Raw genomic sequence first — 12,478 nt, forward strand, 5'->3', positions numbered from 1 at the left:
AACAGTAGGCTAATGTAGATTAAAAAAAAATATGATACTGCGTTATTGACCACAGTGTATACTCTGCAGTGAGAAGTGTAATCTAATCCCTGCCTGCTTTACAAAGCAACCTCAGATGCTCTCTGTGTCACAGATAGTGTGTCTCAGCTCGATTTGTGAAACATTAATTCACGAATCAAATTATTTAATATAGAGGAGCAAATACGGTACCTCCTAATAGATTTTATTATTAGTGTTTTGTTTTTGGAGGTGGTGCAGTCGCAGTAGAAATTAAAACGTCGAGCTTAAAGAGTTGCAGCAGATTATTCTTGAAATCATTCCACCAAATAGTTTATTCCTTTTTATTTAATCCTTTGACTTTTTGATCTTCATTTTTTTCCCTCCAATCTTTCAAAATATTATTGTTGGACAGCTCTAATTTGACACGATGAATTATGTCTCTGTTATGCAGCGTTAATTATATTTGGCAGTGTTGAAATGCTTTTGTAATTGTGTTAAAATCATACCTCTGAGTAACGTTTCGTCGTGATACGGCCTGTTTCTGTCGCTAGAAAGTGATGTAACGGGTAAAGATCCACAGTGAGAGCATGTCAGGACATTCTGCCGTCTGACCCCCCCCCCCCTCCCCCGTGGTAATGATGCAAGAGATTTTGTGGTGATGGCGTCGGTGGCAGGTTGCCCTGTTGCCCTTGGCGAGCTCTCCGGGTTGTTTTCGTGTCCACATTTAGCATAATTTAATCTGGTCTGATTTGGTTTGCATGGCTGCCAGGAGGAGAACGATGAGAGAAAGATCCACAGCTTCATGTGAAGCAGGCCTGAAGCTTTTAAATTCACACTTGATCCATTTTTTAAAACCACGTCAGGGTTGGGTTAGTCTATCGCTTTAATATTTCCACGTTCGTTGGATTGACTTTCTTTTTATTCTCCAGTGATGAGGTTTGCAGTTCCACTTCTGAGTCATACACTACCGTTCAAAAGTTTGGGGTCACTTAGAAATGTGCTTATTTTTGAAGGAAAAGCACTTTTTTTTTTCAATTAGTATAACATTAAATGAATCAGAAATACACTCTATACATTGTTAATGTGCTGCAAACATCTGGTTTTTAATAGAATATGTACATAGTTGTATAGATTTCCAGTGTTCTAATGGTACATTGTGTTTGCTAATCGCCTTAGAAGGCTATTGGATGATTAGAAAAGCCTTGTGCAATGATGTTAGCACAGCTGAAAACAGTTTTGCTGGTTCTTCGATGAAAGAAAAATGTATTATTTTGAATACAAATACATTAATTCTAATCGTTTCAATGTCTTGACTATATTTTCTAGATGAACAAAAATGTGTATAGGTGACCCTAAACTTTTGATCCGTAGTGTATATTCTGGCAACTGTGCAATGGATCGCCATTTATTTAAGTTTCAAACATTCATGGATGAATTGTCATAACTTTCTCCCTCTGACATTTCATGTAGCGCCATCATCAGGTCAATTCCTCCTCCAGTATTTTTGATTTATAACCAAATACCAGCAGCACATCCTCATCTGATACAGCTATAGTGGTTATTTGAGAACACCGGGGCTGTCGTGCAATTTAGAAGACAATTAATATTACACTTTATTTTGTACAAGCGCCGTTCGTACAAGGATTGCAGTACAATACATACACAGGATGGAATGAAAAGGAAAAGTCTGAAGTCTGAAATTGAAAACCCTGTTTTAACTTTGAAATAAAACAAAAAGAGATGCAAATAAAACAGTAAAAGCAAACACAGGGTGGAATAAAGTAGGAAAAGTCTTGAGTCAAAAGGTTAAAAACACTGTTTTAACTTTAAAATAAACTAAAAATGCAAATAAAACACAACACAGGGTGGAATAAACTAGTTGAAGGCTAGAGTAAAAAGATACGTTTTTGAAAAGAAATATCTAGTATGACTAGACTAGACAATATGTTGGATGGACTATTTATTTATGTCTCTTTAATGTCCTTCCCTACTGCATACATTCATTAAAGGTGCCATATGTAAGAATGTGGCCATAAACGGTTACTACATTCAAATTCAAAATACCGAGGTTTTTAGGTTTCGTTTTGTGACGTAACTGGCAACCCGCGGTTGCTCGGCTGCTGAGACTCTACTGACTGCAATGATTGGTAGACGGCGGTAGGTGGCGCCACATGCCAAAACATGATTTCAAAACATAAACATGATTTGCAGTCTGCAAAATATTTGTTTTAATGTAAATATTTTGGCTGTACTGTTGTTGTTGGTGAGTTCAGTTTGTTATATGAACATTATTCCTGAGTCTCTGTGACATATTAGGAGGATTTTGTGGCCAGTTGCTTTAGATTTATTACATAATGCACCTTTAATATACATGTTATGTGTATTTTACCACATGGTGATGCAGATTAACCCTATACCTCTTCATTTATAGCCTTCACTGCTGCACACGGTCACATATCATCTACGCTAACCACTAACTGAACATTTTCCTCCTCTCCTCCGTTCACTTCACGCCGCCTCCTGCCATTTCTGCTCACTTCACCTTGGTGTGTTGTCCCCCTGCAGGGAGGATGAGGAATTGGAGGGCAAAGGGAGACAGAGAGAGAGAGAGAGAGAGAGGGTGATGGATGCAGAATGAAAGGATGAGTGAGGGACAGATTAACTGGAGCTCTTATAGTCTTTGCTCTCCTCTTTTTAGTGTCAGGGGAATAACAAATTTGAATGTGCACTGACAGCAGCCGTGGAAAGCAGTAAAACACACACCGACAGCATGTGTGTGGGCACCGGAGCGTTTGTCGGTCAATAACTCCTGAAATTGTATTTTTGACGATGAGTAATCAGGCTGAAGTGATCGGTCAGTGAATCGAATCAGTTCATCGAGATGGCGCTCGGTGCATTTCGACGCATGAGCTCGCGTGTCTTGATTTTGACGATTGTCGGATAAAACAAACGATGATTTACACGGAAGATAATCATTTCTATCCTTTTTTTTAAGCTTGTGAAAATGTCTAATAATAATGTGAAATACTATAGTTTTTCACTTCCAGGCACCTTTGTAGATCCACTGTGATCTGTAAGAGGTTGTAAAGCCCACGTGTAAGTGGTAAATTTAGGCATAATATTATTGAAATTACTCAAGAAATACACAATACTTCAATTTAAAGGTGCATTATGTAATAAATCTAAAGCAACTGGTCGTAAAATCCTCCTAATATGTCACAGAGACTCAGGAATAATGTTCATATAACAAACTGAACTCACCAACAACAGTGCAGCCAAAATATTTACATTAAAAACAATATTTTGCAGACTGCAAATCATGTTTATGTTTTGAAATCATGTTTTTGGCATGTGGCGCCACCTACCGCCGTCTACCAATCATTGCAGTCAGTAGAGTCTCAGGTGCCGAGCAACCACGGGTTGCCAGTTACGTCAGAAAACGAAACGTAAAAGATCTCGGTATTTTGAATTTGAATGTAGTAACCGTTTTTGGCCACATTCTTACATATGGAGCCTTTAAAAAAAAGGGGGGGGGGGGTGCAATTTGGGGTTTCTTGTTGTTTATAGGTTATTATGCTGTTGTTTTATTGGTCCGGCCCTTGAATTATAATAATTTTGACACCCCGTCTCCAATAGCACCAAAAATAACAACAGGGTCATCACGTGTACAGCTATTACTGGACTGCTTCATATTACTGATGCACCGTATCTGCTGAGTCGGGGCTGTGACACACGCAAATAGCTTTGTGTATGGATCCTAAAATAGAGCAAGCGTGCCTTCTGTGTGTAGTTAGTAGTTGTATGTATGGACAAGGCGTCATGTATCCCAGCTGTAAAACAAGGTGTACGGGGTTGTGATCATATAGCTTCGGTGCACTGTGTACATTGCTTGTGTTGGCACAGCTGTGAACCGAGCAATTATAGATCCTATTATTTATTTTTTAAAATGTTTTTTGATCATCAGGTTTGACGGGAAGGAAATCAGGATATGACTCAGGGAGAGAAATAAGACGGAAGTGAGACGTAGTAGTATACCTGATATGCCGGGCACGGGCAGATACCAGTCTCCATGGCAACCAGCTCCGGGAGACATAGTAGTGAGATGTGTAGGTGAAACTAATGGTTGGAAAAGGCTTGCTTGTTAGGTTTTGTGAGCGTCTTACACTGCACAAACGATCGTCACGTGGCAAAACCCTCCTGCACAAATCAACCCGTCTGTCCTTTACCGGCCAGGAAGATACTCTCATTTACATATCAACTCAAAGCCTTTCCATCCTCTTTTCAACTTAACCAGTGTAAAGAAAAAGAATGAACTTCACTTAACCTGTCCAAGATGTGCGCCCACAGTGCTTTTATCATGAGTCATTTTATTGTGCTGTTCTCCTCTCCTCTCCTAAAGTCCGTATCTGGCCTTGTTGTGTCAGATATTCTGCTGCCCCTCAAGGCGTCGGGTTACATCACAGATCAGAGCTGAAAGTATTATCAGGAGACGACGAGCTCGAGGGGGGGGGGGGGGGGGGCGCTGTTTCTGTAGTTATATGCCATGAATCTGCGCCATGTCTGAATTTACCAAGGCCAAACGTCAACCACGTACTCGCATACTTTGACGGATTTGTCTGAATCTGCGACGCCGTGGTTTATTTAACTGGCTTTTTGTTTCGTAATAAACTAATCCATTTGAAAGGTTACTGTAACCTGCAGGCAAAGGGTCACAAGGACACACGGTAGCTTATTTTGATTAAAAACTGTTGTGTGGGAACTCTCTTTGTGCGCTTGACATTTTTATAATTGGAAGGAAAATGTTGTGATCAGGTCATTTTTACAGACAAATACCTTTTTTTTCCCCTCCATCTGAAAAATCTGTTTTATTTGTACACCTTGTCCTAAACTGAAAACTTCCATTTTGTTTGCTTTGCAGAAAGTGAGTGAGAAAGTCGGAGGAGCAGAGGGAACGAAGCTCGATGAGGACTTCACTGAAATGGAAAAGGCATGGATCGACCTCTCTTCTGATTCCAATCATTATCCTTATATATTATATACCCATAATCCTTTATAGACGAATCAATCAATATCAAATCAAATGTATAATCAATATTTCCCGTATGTTTCTGTGCGGTTTCCAGCGGGTGGACACCACCGCTCGGGCAGTGCTGGACATCATCACCAAGACCACTGAGTATCTGCAGCCAAACCCAGGTGACGTGAAGCACTAACGCTGTGTCGTTGAGCATGTGAATGTGATATTTCTGTTCATTTTATTCTACTTTAACCCTTAGAACGCAGAGCATTGCAGCTGCTTTTTTCCATTTCTATGTTTAAACGTATAAGGAGGTGCAACACAGAGTGTCTTATAACCTTTGTTTCAGCACAACCGAGGCAATCTGATGAAAAAGAAATATACAATTTTCACAAACTATATATGAACACACCTGAGCGAAAAGTACTCAAAATGTTTAAAAATCGGATTGAATTTGTGAAATTTGGACATACGTCACAGTGCAAAGTTCACTTGGCTCGTTTTTTTTTATGAGGAAAAAGAAAAGAAAAACGCTTTATTTTGTGATTTCTGCACAATTATTGCTACTTTATATCACTGCTAAAAATGCGACATAATAACTATACTATAACTATAACTAAAAACAAGCACTTTTTCTTCTTGCACGGTCGTGCTCGAATCTTAATTATAGTTATTTACTTGCATTCCTGAACAGAAAAAGAAAGAGAGAAATGTGGGTATAAAATTTTTTTATTTTATATAAATATTATATTTAATGCTGTGCAAAAGGTTAACGCATGACACGTTTCCATGACGACTCACCGGAAAGAGACGTGAATGACGTCATGTTTACGTGCCGCGACACCAGTTAGCTCCGTTAGCTGCATTAGCTCCTTTTAGTGCCGTTAGCTGGAGCGGTCCGTTTATTAAACGAAAAGAGCAGCGCTACAAATAACCAGCGTACCTGTGTGCTGCGTAGGTGTGCCTCTGTTTTTAAGGTTTAGCGTTACTTTGGAGACTCATTTTAACAATCGGGAGTCACGTAAACATGGCGTCGCGCGTGTCTTTTTCCGGTCAGTCGTCACGGAAATGTGTCATGTGTTAATGCGCATTAACGTTGACGCCATTGAAGTATTTTTTTCTAATTTTTATGACAGGTAATCTTAGAAATGTGTCAATATTTTAAAAAGCTAAATAAGTTTGTTGTGCATCATTGTTTAATCAGTGGTTTGGGTAATGCATTGTAATTTTCATGTACATAACTGATATTATTTTATCGTGGAATTTGACCTTATGCAATCAGGCGATAGCAAAAAAATAAAAAGTAGATTTTAAAAAAAATTTTTTTTTTAAATTTCTGCCAAATGAAAATGAATTCATTTATGTTTCACATACTGGACCTTTAATTCTCCATAACAGTGACTTCCCATGTTCTTCTGTTAGTGATCATGTTACTATTGTAGGAACTGGTCACTCAATCATGTTAAAAACCTGACTCGTCTCTTTACAGCCACACGAGCCAAGATGAGCATGATGAGCTCCATGTCACGTATGCGTGGACAGGAGAAAGGACCGGGCTACATCCAGACCGAGACCACACTGGGAGAGACCATGCAACGATTTGGCAAGGAGCTTGGAGACGAGTCTAACTTTGGTGAGTGGTCAGGAAGAGGAGTGTCTTCTCTAGATCATTTAGATGCCTAAAGAACAAGTAGTAACATTAATAACTAGCTGTAGATAGTTGTTAAAGTAGAGATTTTGAAATGTTATACATGTTATTGTCCCCTCTCCCCCCTCCCCCCAGGAACTGCTCTCATTGATGCTGGGGAAGCCATGCGTGAGCTGGGAGAGGTCAAAGATGCTCTGGACATGGAGGTCAAACAGAACTTCATCGATCCGATGCAGAACCTCCACGAAAAAGATCTCAAGGAGATTCAGGTACATGCGCGGAAAACACTGATGACCTAAACTATCTAAAGTTTGAGGTGTTCATATATATATCTATACTGTCCGCTCTTCTCTTTCAGCATCACCTGAAGAAAATGGAGGGCCGTCGCCTGGATTTCGACTACAAGAAGAAACGCCAGGGCAAAGTGAACGACGACGAGATCAAACAAGCGCTGGAGAAGTTCGACGACTCCAAGGAGATCGCGGAGCAGAGCATGTTCCACCTGCTGGAGAGTGACGTAAGCACCGGGCAGTTTATATGACACTTTTTACAGGATTTACAGGGATCTAGTAGAGAATATATCTCTATATATGATGCTTGGAATGGACAAACCTAACACTGGGCCTTTCTGCTCTTTGTTTACTTGAAGGCATTTAATCAATTTGCAACCTCAAGGCCAAGTTCCATCAACATCGAGCAACAGTTGTGATGAATAAATGATTGTTCGGTTTATTATAAACCTTTTCAAAACTATACTATATACTCACATCACACCTGTTCTGCAACAGCTTCACTGGCTTCCGGTTAAATTCCGCATCGATTTCAAAATTCTGCTTCCCACCTTCAAGGCCATGCATAACCTCTCTCCCCCATACCTCTCTGACCTCCTTCACATCAACACCCCTACCCGGAAACACTAAGATCTGGCTCATCTATCAGCCTCCTTCCCGTCTGACCACCATGGGGCGCCAGAGCCTTCAGCCGCTCTGCCCCCCCGCCTCTGGAACTCCCTTCCCCCCGGCATCAGGAACATTGTCTCCTTCCCCATCTTCAAATCCTATCTGGAAACCCACATTTTTAGAGCCCCTGGTAATCTGAAAAGTCCCTTGTATCAAGTATGGACTTCTTTTGGTGAAAGGTTGGGGTTGATGGAAGTTTTAGTGGAAAACCGTTGTGTCGAGGTTTTTCAAAATCCTGGGTAAATGAGAAAAGTCCCTGCGGAGGAAAATGGGCTATGTATGATTGACTGATCGGGGGATTTAGGATGCAATCGTGTGCCGTTGGAGTCGGTGAGAGTTTAATCCCGTGCTGCTTCTGTGTGCATGAACAGATTGAACAGGTGAGCCAGCTCGCCGCGTTGGTCCACGCTCAGGTGCAGTACCACAGCCGTGCTGCGGAGATCCTCACACAGCTCTCCAGTAACCTTGACGAACGGTCAGTACGAGGACACTCACCGGCGCTTCAGATGATAGAAGAAGAAGAAGAACGTGGTTAAATCTTACATCTCAATCCTGTGTTCGCAGGATAAGGGACACCTCTAACAAACCGAGGAAAGAGTTCACCCCTAAACCCCGTACGTCTTTGGACTTTTCCATTAGCGAGAACCACAATGGAGGCATCCACAGTGCTCGTTCTCCAGGTGAGACCCACATTATAAACCCCAGTGTTCAGAAACGTGTTCAGAAACTGGTCCTGGTTCTGTAAATATGCTGTAGTCACTCATTGGGTTTAAAAACAAACGTTCAGTTTCAAGTGATTTGGACACAACAGTGCAATATGTAGGAGTATTTACCTTAAAAGGACAGTTTCTGGACTGGCTTCTCTTTCTTTTATTTTTTTGCTCTCCCTGTGTTTTTAATTTTCACCATAAATTCTCAAACTCATGCTGTTCATGATAAAGTTATATTAAATTATAGATTCACTTGCTTTCCTTAATCTCTATCTTAAGGATTTAGTGCAGATGTTTCAGAATAAAAGCCTCCAAGAAGAAGAGAACATAATAGCGAGCCTTTTCATACAAATATAATGTATATGGGCTGATAATTAATGTTTGAGAATTTATGATACCTTTATTTCTCGTGTTTGCTAATTGTATCTTTCTTTTTCCCCAGCTCTCTCTTGTTTCCCCCCCAACATTTAAGTTATCACCTTCACTAAACAGAATATCAATATCAATATCTGCACTTTTTCTTCTCTTTTCTACCTTTGTATTCTTGTAGGGGCGAGGTCTCCAGGTGAGCCAGGTCAAACTTGTGGAGGAATTAGTTTTTCTTCTTCTTCTTCTTCTTCTTCTGTGTGTCTTAATGTTCATCATTTCATTTCCTCATCCGTCGTCGCCACATTAATCACTTCCTGCTTTTTTCCTCCCTCCCTCGTGTTGTTTTCTCTCCCTCTTTGCAGTGAGGTCAAGTCAATCCTGCAGAGATAACAACAACATCTCTTCCATCGTTTCATCTTTTTCCGTGTTCATTCAAGTTTCCGTGTTTAACAGATAAAAACAGCAGAAACACAAGTGTTGTCCACTCACAAATACCTGACGATCAATAATCAGAAACAGTGGACGAGCATTTGTTTTCTCTCATCAGTCATTCGTTCCGTCTTCTCCACCTCTATTTCAATTTGTTGTCCAATTTGTGTTTCTTCTTGCCTTATTGTTTACGCCGCCTTCTTCCATTTATTCATCCATCTAAAAAGGTTATGACTGAAATGTTGAGGGTAATTGCTTAATATTGTTTTCTCGTTTTCTCTTTGCAGCAAGATCTCCAGGTGAGCAAATAATGACATGGGAAGAGAAGGAAAAATCCAAAATGGATGGTTTATATTTTCATCTTTCTTACATTCTTTCTTTCTTCCTTGATTTGTCTTCATCTTGTATTCGCAGTCCAGCTCAAATGCAGCGCCGTGTCTTGTCTAATCCCTGTTTTGTTTTGTTTTTCTTCTACTGCCTCCTTTAAGAAATGATTCATTCTTTTAATGCTAAAGGAATCATTCATTTGGACTTCTACACTCTCAGAAATAAGGGTTCCAAAAGGGTCCTTCTACAAGGGCTGAGGTTCTACCTGGAACCATTTGTTTCTGTTTCCAGAAGAAAGGGTTTTTCAAGGGTTCTTGGTAACACTAATGGTTCCAGTTAGAACCATTTTGATCCAGAGAACCCTTTAAAAACCCCTTTCCTGAATAAATGGTTTTAAAAGGGTTCTTGCTGGAGCAAAAAAGGGTTCTCCTATGAGGACAAGCAGGAGAACCTTATATGGTTCTACTTCGCACTTTTATTTCTAAGAGTGTAGGCTACACATCCATTGTTACGCCATTTTGTTTTATAAAAACATGAATTCTGCTCCTGTTGTCCACACTAACTCGGCGTTTTAGAGCCCCAAAATAAATCAGCCACGACCTCATTTTCATTTTCATGTCAAAAAACACAAAATCTGTGTTATACTTCCTTAGTGAGGGATTAATTCTGTTAGATGGATGGATGGATGGCTCTGTCGAGTCGTATGGGGGTTCTAGCTGTTTCCTTATGCCCTCTCATGGACTGCACTGTCCCCTGCATGGGAGGCAGTCCCGTGCATGAAAATGGACGTCATCTTCCGGTTGCAAAACACCAAAACTCTCCTCCATTATGAAGCCTTCAAGATTCACGAGTTGGACATTTTTTTGCTCCCAGAAATTCCAACCTGCAACTACAGGCAACTTTTGTCCTCACCAGCCGTCAATCACACTGGTGTCCACTCATGTTTTGTCCTAAATGAGAACATCATTTACAACATTGACATCATGTTCTTTTGAGGAAAACTAAAACTAGCGAATGAGAAGACTGTGTCCATTTCATGTACAACAAATGGGTCCAGATTGTTTCTAAAAACAAAGATACGACTCTTCCCATCAGGCATAAATCTCATCTTTCCATCACTTGACTTCTTCTTTTCTTTTCTTTTTTTCTTTCTCTCCCTTACTGTATTGTGCTGAGTCATTATGGACTCATTACTGCCCCCCTGAGGACAGAAAACACTAACTTTTCTTCCCAGTCACAGTCAGAGGGGGCAATAATGAAGTTAATGTTAGAATATGATCTGCCTGTTCTTCCAAAATGTTTAAGTATTCCTTTTGTCCAGTTATATATAATTGCAAAAACTGATGGTGATGTCTCTTTTTTCTTCTTCCTTTTTAATTCCTTTTCTTTTCTTTTCTTTCCTTTCCCCCCCTTTCAGCCAGGTCTCCAGGTGAGCCTTTCTCTGAGCTTTTTCTTTAAATCACGTGTCAAACTCAAGGCCCGGGGGCCAGATGTGGCCCGCCACATCATTTTAAGTGGCCCTCACTGTGATTAATTGGTCTTAAAAATCTGCGTTGAAATAGGTCTATGCTGCTTGAAAGGCATGCGTTGACCATAAATTACATTTCCCACAATGCATGGCGATTGTGTTACCCGCAAAGTGACGGCAGATCGCAGTGTATCATTGTATATGCATCATGCGACGAGTGAAATTGAATAAGTAATAAATACAGAAAGTTATTAAGCAATATGTTTTGGAGTAGTTACCTTTATTTTATATTTGGTGACATTTAGTGTATGACAGTTGCATCTGGCCCTTTGAGGGTAACCATGATGCTGATGTGGCCCCTCAGAGTAAATGAGTTTGACACCCCTGCTTTAACTCATATGCAGCATCTTATCTCCTGCTAATTATCCCCCGTCTTCGTAACACGCCTCTGTTTTTTTTACTCCGCAGCCCCGATGGACCAGCCCTGCTGTCGCGCTCTGTACGACTTCGACCCCGAGAACGAGGGCGAGCTAGGCTTCAAGGAGGGCGACATCATCACTCTGACCAACAAGATCGACGAGAACTGGTACGAGGGGATGCTGCACGGCAACTCCGGCTTCTTCCCGATCAACTACGTGGACATCCTGGTGCCGCTGCCCCACTAGGACGTCACTGCTACCACCGCTACTACTACTACTACTGCTACTACTACTACTAAAAGCTACGTCTGCGACGGTGGCAAAACAAATCCTAGCCTCGAGTTCCCTCCTGCAGTATTCCCACTAACCTTTTTCCCTAAACATTCCTACTCACCACCACGCGCTCCCACTTTGAAAGGAGTCCAAACGGCAACAACACAGTAAAGATATACGAACACGAATGATAGCAGATTTAAAGCAAAGTATTCGCCATTCGAGCATTAAAACCTAGTGAGGAAAAAAAATAATGTTGTTGCCCCCCCCGATCCCAGGAGGTTCCTTCAGGCTTCCACAGTCACTTTATCTGTTATTCTGTCCTGGCTTTTGTCTCTTTTTTTTTTATTTAAGTTAGCTGTCAGTCCGTCATGAGTTTATCAGAACAACTTCACATTTTCCTCTCATTCACTATATTATGTGGAAAAATTACATTACAGTAGCTCCACGTGCTTCATGTTTGTTAGAGGTTCTAGGTCAAGCATGATTTTTAAGTGTTAAGCTTATATTTTTTTTTTTTTTTTTTTTTTAAAACGAAGGTCTAATTTTGTTTTGTTAGTCGTATTCCTCTTTTTTAAACTCTCGTCGTCTTATGGCATGTCCCCGTCCTTGCCCCAAAACGGACGTGTGCTCACTTTTTAAACCTCCAGTGTTTTAGACGGATTCATTTAGTCGATAACTTATACACCATATATAACGTACTGTTTATTTTATTTTTTATTTTATTTTTTTTTTAAAAACACGTGTACGCATGACCTGTCATATGTGATTTAGATACCAAAGTTACCTACAAAAAAAAAAAAACCTGAAGTAACTCAAAACAGCGAGGTGTCGGTGAACCCGTTGGATGCAAAAACCG

The 12,478-nt window shown here is 40.5% G+C and overlaps 1 protein-coding gene across 4 annotated transcripts in view; it reads left to right on the top strand.

Annotated features, from left to right (window-relative positions):
- The window catches only part of sh3gl2a (SH3 domain containing GRB2 like 2a, endophilin A1), a gene marked incomplete at both ends in the record, with an annotated part of 31,455 nt that extends 19,863 nt beyond the window's left edge, over positions 1 to 11,592 (top strand). Inside the window, 8 exons of one of the 4 annotated variants that reach the window (XM_083909399.1) lie at positions 4,919 to 4,987; positions 5,124 to 5,196; positions 6,507 to 6,650; positions 6,801 to 6,934; positions 7,024 to 7,182; positions 7,996 to 8,111; positions 8,189 to 8,340; positions 11,396 to 11,592. In XM_083909399.1, the coding sequence (XP_083765525.1) occupies positions 4,919 to 4,987; positions 5,124 to 5,196; positions 6,507 to 6,650; positions 6,801 to 6,934; positions 7,024 to 7,182; positions 7,996 to 8,111; positions 8,189 to 8,340; positions 11,396 to 11,592 (1,044 nt within the window). The remainder of the gene's footprint in view (positions 1 to 4,918; positions 4,988 to 5,123; positions 5,197 to 6,506; positions 6,651 to 6,800; positions 6,935 to 7,023; positions 7,183 to 7,995; positions 8,112 to 8,188; positions 8,341 to 11,395) is intronic. The other 3 variants (XM_083909400.1, XM_083909401.1, XM_083909402.1) reach the window with 3 other exon arrangements.
- Positions 11,593 to 12,478: the final 886 nt, after the last annotated feature.

This window comes from Microchirus variegatus (assembly GCF_963457635.1).
Source record: "Microchirus variegatus genome assembly, chromosome: 23".
Taxonomy (NCBI): Eukaryota; Metazoa; Chordata; class Actinopteri; order Pleuronectiformes; family Soleidae; genus Microchirus; species Microchirus variegatus.